Raw genomic sequence first — 18,809 nt, 5'->3', positions numbered from 1 at the left:
AGGAAGCAGCTTAATTTACTACACCACAGTGCTGGCCTCTACCCTTGGTTTTGCTGTTTAAACAGGTTTCAGCCGGAAGGAAAACCCAGCTAGTGCCACAAAAAGTAATAAAAATACTGAAAACCTATAGTCTTCCTGGCTTCAGGACCACGGGACAGTGTTTGAAGTGAACACAGTATTTGGAAAGCATACAAGGAAATCACAAGTAGAGTAAAAGAGGGACCTGCATACCAACTCAGTCTGAATGTCTGGCTGGTCCTGAATTATGCAAGTATGGAGCATGTAATGGAGTCTTTCAAACAGCTGCTAAAAACGACTGAACATACAATTCAGCTGCTCAGTCACCGCCACAGAGGAACAGAATTTAAAGTTTAAGATCAGTCAAGTTAATTTCTTGATTTAAAACAACAAGCTTCTTTAGAAGAATGTAACAGAATCCATAGTTCTTACTACATATTATTGACAATGTCCATGATACACTCCAAAATTACTAGACAAGAAACAAAAAGTGTAATTCCTAAATGAAGAGAAAGGGCAAACAATGACTGACCCCAAGATAATCCAAGATACTGGAAATAGTACACAAGGATTTTAAAGCAGCTTTTGTAACTAAGCTAAAGGATAAAAGAAACAATATCCTCCCATGAATAACAGAAAAGGATTAGCATAGAAATAGAAACTAAAAAGTTACAAAATAGAAATTCTATAATTGAAACTCTGAGATATTCTATTGGTATCTCACCCTAGTCTTAATTTGAATTCCACTGATTATGTATGAGATGGAGCACCTATTCAAGTGTCTGTTGTCCATCTGAATATCCTGTTTTGAATGCCATTTCAAGGCTTCTGTTCATTTTCCTATCTAGTTATTGCTGTTTTCTGATTGATGCGTAATAGTTCTTCAGAGTAAGAAAAAATATATATATATGTATATATAGATAGATATATATAACATTTTCTTTTCTTCTGTGACCTAGCTTTTCACTCTCTTAATCTTTTAATGAAAATAAGTTCCATATTTTAATGCTGCTTAACTGACTTACATTTATCTATTTAAATTAATGCTTCATGTCTTCTGCTTTTTTTGCTTACCTCAAACTCAGAAACATACTTTGAGTATAAAATTTTATAATTTTATAAATTTAAGTCTATAATTCATCTGGAATTGATCTATGTATATTATATAAGGTAAGTTCGAAACTAACTTTTTCCAAAATGATAGTTTAAGTCTTCCTACAACTATTTTTATTTTTATTTTGTGTGTGTGATTTTGAGTAAAGAAAATTAGAGGAAAAAAAATTAGAGAGACACTAGTGGTCACTATCTATTCCAAATCAAAGAACAATTAAGCCAACACTGAAACTAGACTGGTCTTAACATCAATGAGGGAATTTCAAAAAGTTCATGGAAAATGCATATTATCTTTTAACTCCATTCTTCCATGAATTTCCTGAAGCTCCCTTGTATGTCTGGCGAGCTACTTAAAATGTTTAATCTGGAATACTCTTGCTCAAAATTATTTCCCATTCATCCATCAAAGATGAAAGATCTCTCTCTCTCTTTCTCTCCCTCCCCATCTCTCTCTGGAACTCTGCCTTTCAAATAAGTTAAATAAATTTTTTATTTAAAAAACTTGCAAGGTTAAACACTTGGGCAGAAAACATGCAACTTTTGTCAAAAATGTGACAAGGGGAAAGTCGACCATCTAAACCAATTGTTGGATCAGGGTGACTACTGAACAGATCTTTAACATAACTGAAAATTATTTTGAGAACATTAGGAAGTAGTTTTCATTGACAAATATACTGTGTAATTAATTTACCATTCTTCCTTAGGACTGAACTACACCATACTACAGACGACAGAGAATCAGAATTTTTTCAAGACCAGTGAAACCAATCTATATGGAAAAAAAAGGCTAAGTATCCAAGGAGGAAGTACACATCAGGACTATAGATAAAGTGACTTAGACTCACTCTGGGGCAGTGCATAAGAAGCAATAAAAATATCAGGATATATAACTACCCATTCTCAGAGTGAGTTCCATAATTGCGATGTAATTTAATAGCCTCTTAATAATCTTAAAACTTAAAAAATCTTAAAACTTCAATGAAAAATTATGCCACTGAAAATACAAAGTATAAAAAAATCCAAATTCTCTCTCCATTTATACACTAACTTGTGCTTTGCACGTGCCAATTAAAATCAAAGAGTGACATTATTCAAAATTTTATTTTACATAAATTATAAAATTCATTTTAAAATACTGCCTTATGATACTTAAACCAAGGAAGACGTAATTCATCTATACCCAGGAAGAGTAAGAGTGCCAGATGATAAACCTAGAAATTTATAAAGTGACAAATTACAAACCTGTTCAAAAGGTAAGACTGTTCAGGGAAAAGAAGTTATTTTTCTCTAATTCTGTGACAACCTATAAAAACAACTCCTAACTTAATAGCTTGGTATGAAATGTCAAACTCCCCAAAATATAAATATAATTGATTACACTTGCTTATAAAAACCCCAATATTGTCAGTGTTCTTTGGATCAGAAATAGGGTAACTCCTCCATAAATTTTCACCAAGAGGCAGGCAGTTTCTAACACCTAAGGATTCCCCTTTGTTTCTTTCCAGCTGTATTATATTTCTTTCTTTGTTATTTTATTCACCTTGTGCATTTATAAAAGTTAAAATGTACATATTTGCTCAGTCTACCACACTGCCAGGATAGAGAAATTTCTATAAAGAACTTCAAAAATTGTCCTTACAATCTAATATTATTAATACATATTATAAATACATAATGGTGAATTTATAAACTGCTCAGTCAAGTAGTATTTTCTTGTACTCAGTCTTTTGAGACACAGATTTTGTTTTCTCTCTCAAGAATATCACAGTGTTCTTATGCTTCTGCCCTTTGCCTTTCAGTGGAACAATAGGCATTTTTATCACAAGATGACTTTTTACAATACAACCAATTCCACTCTTTCAGTACAGAGTATCGAAGACTACCAAAAAGTGCTGACAGAGCTTGGAGAGAAAACAGAATCAACATACTGGATCTCCAGTTATTCACAAATAACTCACAAGCACAGTAAAACAGAAACAGTCTGTGAACAAAGCTTAAAACACTTGGTTTTTAACCCCAATTTCCCACAGAGCAGGTGACCCCAAGTAAACTAGTTAACATCTCTCATCCTCAATCTCTTCATGATTTTTAAAATATAACTATTCCTTTTTCAAGGGTATTATAATTCAGTAAGCATTTAATAAGTAAAAATCTTGACTTAAAGAATGTTTGTAAACATTTTCTGATAACAGAGAAATACACCAATTATCCATTATCCAAGAATCTTCAGTAGATACAGAGAAAGCTATAATTTAATACAATTTAGTTTATTGTGCTAATATAAGTTAAAGGTGCTTCTGGATGTATCAAAATGGAAACTATCAGTTCTTTAGTTTTAGTCTATTGTTTGTGTAGCCAACACTCCCAGAACATCTAAATCCCACTTCTTTTTTCTTTTTTAAAATTTATTTATTTATTTGAAAGGCAGAGTTACAAACAAAGAGGGAAAGACAGAGACATACTTCTTCCATCCGCTAGTTCACTCCCCAACTGGCCACAACAGCTGGAGCTGGGCTGGGCTGGGCTGAAGCCAGGAGCCAGACCTTCATCTGGGTCACCTATGTGGGTGGCAGGAGCCCAAATACTTGGACTATCTACTGCTGCTTTCCCAGGCATATTAGCAGGGAGCTGGTAGAGCAGTCAGAACTAGAATCAGCGCCCTCAGAAATGCAGCTTAACCACGACATACCCCTACATCCCATTTCTGTGTATGGGAATTTTCTTCTACCCAAATGAACACACCAGATAATCATTCTGGTCTCCATCACAGGCTTCTCCAGTGAGCTGCACCCTTTTTTTCTTCTCCCCCACGGACACTGTCTCAGGAGTCAACGATACCAAGAAATGAGGCTTTTGTAAGTCCATTACCACCTGGATAAAATATCCATCAAGACCAAGGAATTCCTTTTGTTTTGAATTTATGCTCTCCTAACAAGAGCTGCATTTTGTTCTCTAGATTCCAAGATACCAAACAGGACACTACCAGTATTTCAGATCCTAAAAAAATAACCATAAGCAAAAAAACTGAGGTTCTAATCTTTTATATCAATCTTTTAAATCACTATATAAATGTGGCAAATGTATCAGACCCCTACAGTTCAATCTCTTCTGAGAAAACTGACAGATCAAGGGCGAGAATATCCAGATTAAGAACCAGGTACTGGGGCCCGAGCTGTGACGCAGCTGGGTTAAAGCCCCAGCCTGAAGTGTCTGGGCTGCTCCTCTTCCGATCAAGCTCTCTGCTATGGCTGCTATGGCCTGGGAAAGCAGTGGAAGTAGGCCCAAGTCCTTGAGCCCCTGAACCCACGGAGGAGACCTGGAAGAATCTCCTGGCTCCTGGCTTCAGATCAGCTCAGCTCTGGCCATTGTGGCCATTTGGGGAGTGAATCAGCAGATGGAAGACCTCTCTCTCTCTGTAACTCTTTGAAATGAATAAAAATAAATCTTAAAAAAAAAAAAAAAAGAACCAGTTACTGAACCCATGGAACTCACTAAGGTATGGGTATCAAGTATATTATATTCTCTGCACCTAAACCCTCATTTCACAAGGACATACATGTTCCTAGCATAAACCACTATGCCAAATAGTGTGCATTATAGAAGACTGTAGGTGTCTTAGGCTTTCAAGGGCACTGTGTTGAAATACAAATTACTATCTTGCCCTTTCATTGAACAGAAATATTGTACCTTCAAGGTCCAAAGAAAGAAAGAGAAAAACAGAGTGAAACAAGAACTGTGTCTGAGAGAAGTTGGTTTTCTAAGTTCAAAAAGTTATTTTTTCCTCTTGAAAATTTTGAAAAGTCACTATCTTACATAGATAAGTTTCTACTGTATTATACATTATTCTATTTCAAACAGGAAAGACAACATTTAGAACATTGGGAAATTTAATTTCAACCAGAAACTTCTACTACACAATTTCTCACTTGAACTTCCCTCTGCATGCCTAATGATGAGAGATTTGAATACAGATAATACTTATTTTTCATATCAAAAAGTAGGTGTCAAATATATGTTTTCATATCTTCATCAAAACTAGTTCCTAATTATTACTCCTGGGATTTTACTTCAGGTACAAAATATGTATAAGTTGGAAAAAAATAAAACAATTATATTGAAAAGAAAGTAACTTCTCGAAAGCAATGAAACTTATTTCTTTGCTAAAATTTTAATAATTATGTACCTTATAAGTTTAAAAAACATTAACCTAAGCATATTGATGTCCAAGAGATAGGAAATCAAAATGTAATACTAGAACAGAATCAAAATACATCAGATCCAATGTTTTCACTTAGTCTCAACGTTTTATTTACTTTCTTAGTGCCATCATTCAAATATTACAGATTTGCACTCGCTGTCCTTTCAAGATTTACATCAGGATTCAATAGACAAACCAAAAATATAGAATTGGTAGGGGCTATTTTGGTTAAAATCAATTAAGAACCATTTTGAAATTCCATCCACATCTGGAACAAACTGCAACAATACAAATATCCTTCCAAGGCTCTAGTCATGAGTTGCCAAGGCTATGGAAGCCTTTAGGGTTCTCCGACTTTGATCTTATTCCGATATCATAGTCAAAGTGGAAGTTCTCTCCTCCCTTCAGAGAAAGGTACCTCCATCTTTGATGGCCCTGTTCTTTCCACTGGGATCTCACTAACAGAGATCTTTCATTTAGGTCTTCTTTTTTTTTCTTCTTTTCCAGGGTGTCTTGGCTTTCCATGCCTACAATACTCTCATGGGCTCTTCAGCCAGATCCGAATGCCTTAAGGGCTGATTCTGAGGCCAGAGTGCTATTTAGGACATCTGCCATTCTATGAGTCTGCTGTGTATCCTGCTTCCCATGTTGGATCTTTCTCTCCCTTTCTGATTCTATCAGTTAGTTTTTTTTTGTTTTTTGTTTTTTTTTTTGGCGGGGGGAGCCATTGTATGCATAAGCTGTACTTTGGAAATTTATATTCATTAAATAAAAGTTCAAAAAAAAATCCTTCCAAAATTCTTTTTAAATATTTTCCAGTTTTATTGAAATAAGACTGAAAAAATATTCTTTTTTAATATTTTTTTACGACAGGCGGAGTGGACAGTGAGAGAGACAGAGAGAAAGGTCTTCCTTTTACCGCTGGTTCACCCTCCAATGGCCGCCACGGCCGCACACCAGCCAGCGTACTGTGCTGATCCAAAGGCAGGAGCCAGGTGCTTCTCCGGGTCTCCCATGCGGGTGCAGGGCACAAGGACCTGGGCCATCCTCCACTGCACTCCAGAGCCAGCAGAGAGCTGGACTGGAAGAGGAGCAACTGGGACAAAATCTGGCGCCCTGACCAGGACTAGAACCAGGGGTGCCGGTGCCACAGGTGGAGGATTAGCCTATTGAGCCAAGGCCCCAGCCCTGAACAAATATTCTTTATCATTATCAACACCTTACCAAAAACATTTCAGAAATGTGAAAGCCAACCACACAAATGACTGATCTTTCTTAATTTCTTCCTTAATGCTATCTCAAAAACTAATTTTGAAAATACTATTTATATTCACAAAGAACCAAATCCCACACTAACAAATTGTCAGATATAAATATGAAGTTACTTTCATCAAACCAATGGCATGAGAATTGGGTAGTGAAATGGCTGCTGTAGACCCTGTTTGAATCCTGATTTAAATAAACAACACATAAATGGCACTGATGAGACAATTAAGAGAATGTAAACATGAATCAAATAATTAGATACTATATAATTTTTCTTATTTTGGAAGTCTGAAAGTAGTATATGATAAATTTTTTAAAAAGGCCTAATAGAATCTATGTATTTATTTTACTTGAAAGGCAAAGACAGAAAAAAAAGCAGACAGAGATCCCCCACCCACTGGTTCACTCCCCAAAGGTACACAATAGCCAGGGCAGAGCCAGGTCAAAGCTGGGAACCCGGAAGTTAATTCAGGTCTTTTATGTGAGTGGCAGGGACCCACCCACTTGAGCTATCACCTACTATCTCCACAAGTACACATAAGTAGGAAGCTGGTATCAGGAGTGGAGCTAGGGCTTAATCTCAAACTCTGATAAGGAATAAGGGCATACGAAGAGGCATCTTAAACAACCGCACCAAATGTCTATCCCAGGTCCTTATTTTTAAAGGGATACATATATAAATATTTAAAGGTGACGTGACAATGTCAGAATTTAAAATATTACTTGAAAAAAATAAGCAATTATGGAAAAATGTTAATAATTTGTATGCTGCAGGAGGAGGGATCAACGTAATATCCTTTCTATTTTTATGCATGTTTAAAATTTTTCATAGAACAAAAAGTCAAAAGAAACAAAAAGAACAAACTAGGATTACCTTTTCCCAGTCAATTCAGCTTGCCCCTTCTTATTGAAGAAGAACTTGGAATCATTATATCCCCATCCATTCCATTTCATAATTTCTTGCCTAATGAGAGAAAAAAAATGTATAAATGAGACCTTTGCTAAATGTTTCAACACTGAACAGTAAATTACTATCAACCCTTACATTCATTTAAAAGAAGACTTTTTCAAAAGCTAATAAGTAATAAAATTAGACATTGTGCCTATGAATATTGTATGTTTAAATAAAATTAGTATATACTAAAATGTCTATATATTAATATCTCTAAATACAGAATCACTCTGATATACAGCAACTGTTTCACAGAGAGCTATAACCAATAAATCTAATACGTTCAAAGGAAGAAAGAAATAAGACATGCCTATATTATAAGTATGTTTTCATTTTTGTACATGTTCTCGAGTTTATATTACAGGCTGGCCTAAAATATTCAGCAATCAAAACTAAGAATTCACTTGAACAGGTTTATGTATATTAGGGGAAAAGTCACAACTTCTAATCTGTTGCTTGGAGGAAAAAGACCAGTTTACAAGGTAAGTTCATTAGTAGTAAATTCTTTTAATAAAGTAGATGTAAAAACCTCAGGGTTACATTCATAAACATTCTAAATGCTTCAGTTTCCAAGTGACTACCAATCTCCACCTTGACTTACATATCATAAGTTAATATTAGTTTTCAGCACTTCAAAACAACATTTCAGGGGCAGATGCTGTGGCACAGTAGGTTAAAGCCCCAGCCTGCAGTCCCGGTATCCCACATGGGCACCAGTTCGAGAGCCGGCTGCTCCACTTACAATCCAGCTCCCTGCTAATGTGCCTGGGAAGGCAGCGGAGGATGGCCCAAGTCTTTGGGCCCCTGCAACCACGTGGGAGACCTGGAAGAGGGTCCTGGCTTCAGACTGCCTCAGCTCTGGCAGTTGCAGCCATTTGGGGAGTGAACCAGCGGATGGAACACTTCCCCCCCCCCCCCCAACTCTTTCACATAAATAAAATAAATCTTTAAAAAAAACACTGTACTTATAATTTCTAAAATACCAGCATTTCAAAATAGTTTCTATTAAAATCAATGGTTCACTCACTCAATTTTGCATATCACATAAGAATAAGGAGGTCTGAGCCTATGCATAACACAAAGAGCCAGGGCAGTGAAGTATTCTGTCAATTTTTATTACAAGGGTTTTAAAATTTTTTTTATTATGTAGTCACTTGTTTGGTAAGCAGGCAGAGAGGGAGGGACAGAAAGAGCAAGTTCCCATTTGCTAGTTCACTCCCCAAAAGTCTACAATGGCTGGGATTAGGACACACAGCTAAAGCCAGGAACTGGGAATGCAATCCAGGGTTTCCCAAATGAGTTGCAGGAACCCAATTACTTGGGTCATCACTGCTGCCTCCCAGGGTCTGCACTGTCAGGAAGCTTGAGTCAGGAGATGGAGCTGAGAATTGAAACCAAGTACTTCAATATGGGACATAGCTATCTTCTAATACATATTTTCATGTGGTTCTCCAATGTGATCTTGACTACTAAAATAAATTGGTGGTGAATCTTCTTACCACAAACTCAACTGTGCAGTTGGATAGAAATAACTTGATGAAAACGTCTCTATCTAGAAAGATATTTGCTGCTTTAAGACTTCAAAATAAACAAAGACACACTCAGAAAGCATTCTTCTAATTTTCCATAATTCTCAGAGAAAATGATAAATGATAGGCATATTTTTCATTACAATCATAATTCTTACTTTAATTCAAAAGCTTTCCAAACATAAAACAAACGAACTAGATATAAGTAATTAAAAGGTGTATTAGAATCTCCATCTTTATAAAATTGAAACAAACTAGAAAGGCTTTATCTTTTTTTAATTAAGATTTATTTATTTAAAAGGTAGAATGAAAGAGAAAGAGATACTGATTGATTCTATTTGCTGATTCACTCCCAAATGCATGCAATAACCAGGAATGTGCCGGCTGAAGCTAGGAACTCCATCTAAGTCTCCCATGTGGTGGCAGGGACCCAAGTACTTACTGCCTCACAGGATGCATTAGCAGGAAGCTAAATCAGAAGAGGAGTAACTGGCACTTTATTATGGGATGTAGTTATCTCAAATAGCAGCTTAACCTACTGCAACACAATGTTCACTCCATAAGGCTCTAAAATTGTAATTTGCCAGCAACAAAAACTATATCCCTATATAAAAACAAACTTTAAAATACCTCTAGTGTTAATACAGAGGCTAGTTTTATAGATGAGTGAGTTTTAAACTAGACTCTATCTCACAACATTCCTACTTCACCACAGAGGGAAGTTTTGGAAGAGAAATTCTGCAAAAAACTCTACAAAAAACCCCCATGCCTAATGTCATGATTGACATTCTAATTTCCTTAAGATTATACTTTCTAAAAACAGGTTATCTTTCACTTTACTTTTTTCATGTTTTAATTCTCTTTGCTTTACAAATTATAATGTACTTAATGTTTTATATTTCATAATAATTTACATAGGAAGGATAATATATATTTCAATAAATTAACATGTCCCCATATGCATAAATTTTCATACATGAAAGCATTTAATTATTAGTGAATGTAAACATTTTCATGAATTCTATACTCTACAAAACAGTAGTCCTACGTTATACAAAATAAATTCAAAAAGATCAACGTAGTCCATTTGCTCTGCTAATACAACCACCAAGCAGTGGGAAATCATTTCAATACAGATGTTGAGTTTTCTATGCTTATATAGCTTAACAATGAGAATAATTTTCCTTAAATTTATCCCTAGAATTGAAAAAAACAGGAAGCAAGCGTAGCAGGTAAAGCCGCCGCCTACATTGCTGGCATCCCATACAGGGGCCAGTTCGAGTCCAGGCTGCTCCACTTCTGATCCAGTTCTCTGCTATGGCCTAGGAAAGCAGTAGAAGATGGCCCAAGTCCTTGGACCCCTGCACCCACGTGGGAGACCCGGAAGAAGCTCCTGGCTCCTGGCTTGGGATCGGCTCAGCTCTGGTCATTGAGGCCATCTAGGGAGTAAACCAGTGGATAGAAGGTCTCTCTCTCTCTCTCTCTCTCTCTCTCTCTCTCTCTCTCTGCCTCTGTGTAACTCTGCCTTTCAAATAAAATAATCTTTAAAAAAAATTATTCCCAAATGGTCCCAAAGGTAAAAGCTAAACCTGGCTGCACAGGCTCACTCACTCTTAGCACTTCACAAGTAAATGAATCACAGTGGTCAGGAAAGATCTGCTGCTGCATACACTACACAATGGAGAGATTTATATATTATCTTAGGCCCTAAAATTTTTTTTAAAGATTTATTTATTTATTTGAAAGGCAAAGTTAAAGAGAAACAGAGGGGGTTGGGGGTAAGTGTTCCATCTGCTTGTTTACTCCCCAAATGGTGGCAATGGCTGGGGCTGGGCCAGGCCAAAACTAGGAGCCAGGAGCTTCCTCCTGGTCTCCCATGTTCATACAGGGTCTTCCACTGACTTCCACAGGGGCATTAGAAGGGAGCTAGATCAGAAGTGGAACAGCTGGGACTTCAACCAGCCAGTACTGTAGCTTAACCTGCTACACACAGCAACGGCTCCTAGACCTTAAATTTTCAACTTGTCAGGCCAGCACTATGGCGTAGTAGGCTAAGCCTCCACCTGCAGCACTGCATCCCATATAGATGCCGGTTTATATCCCAGCTACTCCTCTTCTGATCTAGCTCTCTGCCATGGTCTGGGAAAGCAGGGGAAGATGGCCCAAGTGCTTGGCTTGGGCCCCTCTAGCTGTGTGGGAGACCCAGAGGAAGCTCTTGGCTCCTGGCTTCAGACTGGCTCAGCTCTGGCCATTGCAGCCATTTGGGGAGTAAACCAGCCGATGCAAGACCTTTCTCTTTCTCTTTCTAACTCTGACTCTCAAATAAATTAATAAATCTTTAAAAAAAACTTTTTTTCAAGTTGTGTATATATCTAATTTCCAAGGTTTCAGCTGGAGGCCAATGTACCTTTCTCTCTCTTGCAATCCTAGTCAGAAAATTTTTACCATATGGGCTACCTCATTTACAAAATTTTTAGAGTCTTTTCAGAAGTTGAAATGTAGGCAGTTGGATGCACGGGTGATCAGCATTGTCACTTAAACAATATATAATTAAAACCTCAGTTACCCATAAACCAATCTTCTGATAGCTTCAAGTACTCATGTGTTAAATAAAAAGTAGGCAAATTTCCTAGGCTCTAGTTTTAAACTTTTATATATATGTACTCTCTCAAATTACTAACGTAATAATTAAGCACAACTATGCAATTATATTAAAATTTTAAGTTACTTATTGCAAAGCTAATAGTACAATGAGTAAACTGAAGGGCATCACAGCATTAACATTTTAAAATCAGAGCAAACCTTTCTGAAAAAAATCCTTAGAAAATTAATCAATTTTTTAAAAAAATATCATGTAGGATCTCTGTCATTAATGTGTACACTGTTATTTAATAGTATAACTACTACTCCAACAGTATTTTTTCACTTTGTGTTGCTATGTGAGGGCAAACTGTTGAAATCTTTATATATACTAAACTGATTTTCTATATATAAAGAGAATTGAAAATGAATCTTGATGTGAATGGAAGGGGAGAGGGAGTGGGAAAGGGGAGGGTTGCGGGTGGGAGGGAAGTTATGGGGAGGGGGAAGCCATTGTAATCCATAAGCTGTACTTTGGAAATTTATATTCATTAAATAAAAGATTAAAAAAAAATCCTTAGAAACCACCAGATCAACTGCTCATTTCTCAGATAAAGAAACTGTGTTCAAAATCAGTCACAGTCAGACAGCTATGGGAGTTGTAGCTTCCAAGGGCTAACAGTTTCATGATTCTTCCTCTTTAGAAAGGCAATAATCTGAAACCCACTAAGTCAAATAACCAAAATTATTTAAAGGAATCCCTCTTTTATAGCACATCAGTATTATTTCTGAGCATTACTGTCATTTTATTTTTGTAGTCATTCTTCTGAACTTGACCTGAAGGAAAATGATTTCAAAATCAGGGAATAGAGTTGTGTCAGTAAACCAAATGCCTCACACTTTTTATAGCATAAGGAATTCTGCCACTCAAAATAATTCCAAAGTATTGCAAATACTGAATTGAAGAATGATCAAAGAATCACCAACCTTCTATAAGATTCACATAAATGGATGCAATTTCAACTAACACCAGAGATCAATTTGCCTTTGATCTCATATATTCCAACTCTCAGAGTTGATTACACCAAAATTAATATCTTCAGAATATAAAATCCTTCCTCCCCCTACCATAAAATGCTGGCTTGATTTTTCTGCATGGAAAAATAAAACAAATGTTTTATGCATTTTCTTTCTGACCACAATACTAAATGGTGCAAAAGCACTGCTGACTGGTGTACAAAAGAAAACAGGGACTTTTAAAATAACATCACACATACACAAGGTGGCAGTATCCTCCCATGATATATATGATATACATACTCAGTATTTTCCACTTCCCAAGGCCATTACTTGCATAATCTCTAAGTAAAATGTTTAGATTTAGCTTTATTATTAATAAGATCATAAAGTCCCTTTATTTTATTTATTTTTTTTTTTTTGACAGGCAGAGTTAGACAATGAGAGAGAGAGACAGAGAGAAAGGTCTTCCTTCCGTTGGCTCACCCCTCAAATGGCCACTACAGCCAGCACGCTGAACCGATCCGAAGCCAGGAATCAGGTGCTTCCTCCTGGTCTCCCATGCGGGTGCATGGGCCCAAGCACTTGGGCCATCCTCCACTGCCCTCCTGGGCCACAGCAGAGAGCTAGACTGGAAGAGCAGCAACCGGGACAGAATCCGGCACCCCAACCAGGACTAGAACCCAGGGTACCGGCGGCGCAGGCAGAAGATTAAGCCTAGTGAGCCGCAGCACCAGCCCATTTATTCTTAAAATGGGAATTTTTCGCTTTTCAGTCTATTCACACATAAATTAATCAGATTACAATTCTTCTAATAGCAAAAATATATAAATGCATGGTTTTTATCATTACTATTTTTAATTATGATATTTTTCACTAGAGAATAAGGAAAATAAGGAAAAACAATTTAGTCTACTCTCATTCTGGGTTAACAAAAAAGTTCGGTAAGCTAATAATTTTTTTTTTAAGTATGAAACAAAGGCACAGTGCTGGAAGTGCTGGATTTTAAGCTAACCAACCTTGGTACCAGTTAAATTCAAATCAATTCCATATGTAGAACAAGACACAAAAGTTTAAAAAAAAATCCGTGGGGTCAGCATTGTGGCAAGGGGGTGAAGCTGCCGCCTGCAACACCACCATCCCTAATGGACGCCAGTTCACATCCTGGCTGCTCCATTTTAGATACAGCTCCCTGCTAATGGCCCAGGAAAAGCAGCAGAAGATGGCCTACATTTTGGGCTCCTGTCACTTACATGGGAGACCCGGATGAAACTCCTGCCTCCTGGATTCTGGCCCAGGCAGTTGGGTCCATTTGGGGAGTGAACCAACAGATAAAAGAAATCTCTCTCTCTCTCTCAGTCTCTCCCTGGATTCTGGCCCAGGCAGTTGGGTCCATTTGGGGAATGAACCAACAGATAAAAGAAATATCTCTCTCTCTCTCTCTCTGTTTCTCCCCATCTCTATGTAACTCTTTCAAATAAATAAATATTTTTTTAAAGATTTTATTTGTTTATTTGAGAGGTAGAGTTACAGACAGAGAGAAAGAGAGACAGAAAGATCTTCCATCTACTGGTTCACTCCCAAATGTCCACAACTGCCAGGGCTGGGCCAATCCAAAGCCAGGAGCCAGGAGCCTCATCTGGGTCTCCCACATGGGTGTAGGGGCCCAAGGACTTGCGCCATCTTCCAGTGCCTTCCCAGGCCATAGCAGTGAGCTGAATCAGAAGAGGAGCTGCTGAGACACCCTATGGAATGCCGGTGTTGCTGGAAGAGGCTTAGACTAGTTTGCCACAGCTCTGACCCCTAAATAAATTTAAAAAAAAAAATCTGTGACTAATTTTATTTTTGTGCTAATTAAAATCCTTATAATCAAGGAGTATGCTTATGTACTTAAAGAGCAAGATAAACTAAAGGAAATCATGAAAGTAAAGTTAAAAAAAAAAGTGATTAGAAAGACACAAAAATTTCATCAATAAAATAGATCCCTGAAAAATTATACCACCAGAATATCCCTATAAATGAAATATTATTCCTATTGGATTCTTTATTTTAAAAACAAATTTGAAGCTGAGTATCATTATAAACATAAAAGTGTAATGAGGAGGGAAAAAGTTGAAGATGCATTCTATGAAATGTAAGGTTTTTATTCTTTAGAATGCATATGCTTTAAAATATATTTAAAATCCTGTTTTTAGGCAACCTACTGGTCCTACAAAATTATTTCTAAAAACTCAGTAGTGAACTGTAAAACTACTTATAATGCATGCTGCCTCTACGACAGTACAACTAATTCCTTTTCAAATAGGTAAACTTACCTAAATAGCTTAGTTACAAACACAAAAACTTACGTGTACTTTAAAATCTCCCCCTCCAGAAAATATGAAAGAAAAAAAATAAAACTGCTACCCATTCCCCAGTGATTGCTACAACATTTGAACTGAAAAGCAAATGAAAGGCTTTGGATAGCTTGACACTATCAAAAATCTGAAGCATAAAGTATTTCCTCTAGCCTTGATATAAAACTCATGAAGCTACATTCTTCTAATTATATTTTGACTTCCTCCAGAGAAGGCCAACTGAAATGGCGATGGGGCTCAATAATTTTACTTTTCATCATCAATTAGTCTATCTAAATACTAATTAACTTTGGTAAGTGGGTAAGTGGTGAAGGCAGTCAATAGAAGTCAGACTACCTAATAAGACTGACTCTGACAAGATAAGGTTTCTAAATGGGTCAACAGGGTGAAAGCCTTGCCCCAGACAATAAGCCTTACAAAACTCCCATGTAATTATGACACTATAAACTTCAGCACAAATTTCAATCTTCCCTCCAAATTCCATTCTAAGCTTCCAACTTTAGTTGCCACAATAAAAATTTGGCCCTTTAATGTAATAAATTGATTCTTCCAGTGTGATGGTGCAAAGTGGCTTAAATATAAGGGATTTTAGCATGAAGAAAAGGAACCCATACACTACTGATAAGCCACTGAACAGAACAATGATGTACTAAGCTTTCATAGGTAGTACCTGTTAGTAAAATGGCACAGTATTATCTATGGCACGATCTACACCCTAAATACACCATCCCAGGCTCTAGCCTCCACCGCCATGGCTGGAAGCCAGGGGACCCCGTGGCCTAAACACCTGTGTCAGTTCCACCCCCATCCTAATGGGATTTGCTGCTCCTATTTACCTGCCTAACCCCCCAGCAAAGTAACCCTCTCCCTCACTCTTCTGTTTGGTGTGTTTTGTAGCGGACTTATAGTACCAATTCTATAACCCAATTATACAATTCATGGGCATATACTGCACAGAAATTCATACACAATTCCATAAGCATTATTTTTAAGAGTAGATGGATGCATTACCGCAAGAATTGATAAGTAAAACAGAAAACACAGGAGCCAGCGCTGAGGTGTTGTAAGTAAAGCCACAGCCTGTGGCACCGATATCCCATGAGTGCCATTAGAGTCCCAGCTACTGCACTTCCAATCCAGCTCCCTGTTAATGTGCCTGGGAAAGCACTGGAGTATGGCCCAAGTCCCTAAGCCCCTACACCCATGTGGGAGACCAGGAAGAAGCTCCTGGCTCCTGGCTTTAAATCAGTCCAGCTCCAGCCATTGCAGCCATTTCAGGAGTGAACCAGTGGATGGAAGATCTCACTCTCCCTGTCTCTCCCTCTGATTCTCTGTAACTCTGCCTTTCAAATAAATAAGTAAATCTTTAAAGAGAGAGAGAGATTTGCAAAACTGTGAACAATGCATTTTTTTCCCCCAGAGAGACCTTTTATTTAAGGAATACAAACTTCATGCATTTCATAGGTACAACTTTAGGAATACAGTGATTCTTCCCATCATACCCACCCACCTAGTCACAATCCCAACCCTCCTTCTCCTCCCTCTCCCATTTCCAGTCCCATTCTACACAAAGATCCAGAAATAATGCATTTTTTAAAAAAAGTTGAAAATGCATTCTGTAAAATTTGAGTACTATACAGTAATCAAAAGCAATGAAGTAAGCCGGCGCCGTGGCTCAACAGACTAATCCTCCGCCTTGCGGCACCGGCACACTGGGTTCTAGTCCCGGTCGGGGCGCCGGATTCTGTCCCGGTTGCCCCTCTTCCAGGCCAGCTCTCTGCTATGGCCCGGGAGTGCAGTGGAGGATGGCCCAAGTGCTTGGGCCCTGCACCCCATGGGAGACCAGGAGAAGCACCTGGCTCCTGCCTTTGGATCAGCGCGGTGCGCCGGCCTCAGCGTGCTGGCCGCGGCGGCCATTGGAGGGTGAACCAACAGCAAAGGAAGACCTTTCTCTCTGTCTCTCTCTCTCTCACTGTCCACTCTGCCTGTCAAAAAAAAAAAAAAAAGGCAATGAAGTAATGAAGTAGAAAGATATAGAGAAAAGTAAAGAGATTTTAAAACAATGTTGAACATAAAGGAGACAATACGAGCCATGGATTCAAACAAATTAAAACAAATTCAAAGCAGAATTCAAACAAATTAAAAATATACACACTTGGGGGCCGGCACTGTGGCACAGCAGGTAAAGTCGTCACCTGCAGTGCTGGCATTCCATATGGGCGGCAGTTCGAGTCCTGGCTGCTCCACTTCTGATCCAGCTCTCTGCTATGGTCTGGGAAAGCAATGGAAGATGGCCCAAGTCCTTGGGCGCCTGCACCCATGTGGGAGAACCAGAGGAAGCTCCTGGCTCCTGGCTTCAGATAGGCCCAGCTCTGGTCATTGTGGCCACTTAGGGAGTGAACCAGCAGATGGAATACCTCTCTCTCTGTCTCTACCTCTCTCTGTAACTCTTTCAAATAAATAAAATAAATATTTTTTTAAAAGATTTTTTTAAAAGAGTTATTTATTTATTTGAAGGCAGAGCTACAGAGAGGCAGAGGCAGCAGAGAAGCAGTAGAAGATGGCCCAGGTCCTGGGCCCCTGAACCCTCATGGGAGACCCAGAAGAAGCCCCTGGTTCCTGGCTTCGGATTGGCACAGCTCCAGCTATTGCGGCCAATTGGGGAGTGAACCAGCAGATGGAAGACCCCTCTCGCTCTGCCCCTCCTCTCTCTGTGTAACTCTGACTTTCAAATAATATTAGGTATTGGGAATGGATCAAGAGGATGACTAAGCATTTTATAATCAGGTTATGGATGATTTTTAGGAGGGATTTTAAAAAAAGCAATTTGAGAAAGTTACCTGAGCAACCTTTTAACTAATTGAAAAAGTCAACAGAGGCCGGCGCCACACCTCACTTTGGCTAATCCTCCGCCTGCAGCGCCAGCACCCTGGGTTCTAGCCCCGGTTGGGGTGCCGGATTCTGTCCCGGTTGCTCCTCTTCCAGTCCAGCTCTCTGCTGTGGCCCGGGAGGGCAGTGGAGGATGGCCCAAGTCCTTGGGCCCTGCACCCGCATGGGAGACCAGGAGAAGCACCTGGCTCCTGGCTTCAGATCGCGTGCCGGCCGTAGTGGCCATTTGAGGGGTGAGCCAACGGAAGGAAGACCTTTCTCTCTGTCCCTCTCTCTCTGTCTAAACTCTGCCTGTCAAAAAAAAAAAAAAAAAAAAAAAGTCAACAGAAAGACTGGTGACTTGAGGGAAAAAAAAAAAAAAAAAAAACATGGAGCAAGATTCCAGAGAAGGAACCATCAAAAAGAGAAGCAGATGATCTGGTCGTGTCTTCTTTCAAAGCAGACACCCATAGTAAATTAGCATATGTAGGTGCTCCACAGCCATTTTTGTCCTATGATCACTACCTTCTCCTTCCAGGCAATATCTGATTAGAGTAATGTCATCATGTGACCCTGGTATTTGGGACAAGTTTATTCAATTATTTTCTGCTACTGGCTGAAGATCATGGAGGAGTGAGGGAGTGGCCATACTTTTCCATTTGGACAGAAAAACAGGAAAATTGATCCACTTAGAGAAGTATATAGGACATACTACCAAGAAGTGACCCTAGGAAGAAATCTGATAGCTTTCTTGCTCTCAGCCCTAATTTTATCCTGAAGCTAAGTTCCACTTGTGCCCTGAGTTCTTTGGTGCCCTTGTACTCTTACAATAAATTCCCCTTTTCTGTTATAACCAACAGTCCTTAAAATGAATTGTTATAGTCATTACTGATTAACATATGTACCAAAAA

At 38.4% G+C, this 18,809-nt stretch overlaps 1 protein-coding gene across 1 annotated transcript in view; it reads right to left on the bottom strand.

Moving 5' to 3' along the window:
* The window catches only part of AGPS (alkylglycerone phosphate synthase), a 139,446-nt gene that overhangs the window by 106,924 nt on the left and 13,713 nt on the right, over positions 1 to 18,809 (bottom strand). Inside the window, exon 2 of the mRNA XM_062188360.1 lies at positions 7,470 to 7,559. Within this exon, the coding sequence (XP_062044344.1) occupies positions 7,470 to 7,559 (90 nt within the window). The remainder of the gene's footprint in view (positions 1 to 7,469; positions 7,560 to 18,809) is intronic.

The sequence above is a fragment of the Lepus europaeus genome, chromosome 1 (genome assembly GCF_033115175.1).
Source record: "Lepus europaeus isolate LE1 chromosome 1, mLepTim1.pri, whole genome shotgun sequence".
NCBI classification, from domain to species: Eukaryota; Metazoa; Chordata; class Mammalia; order Lagomorpha; family Leporidae; genus Lepus; species Lepus europaeus.
This window is presented reverse-complemented; position numbering and strand designations above follow the sequence as displayed.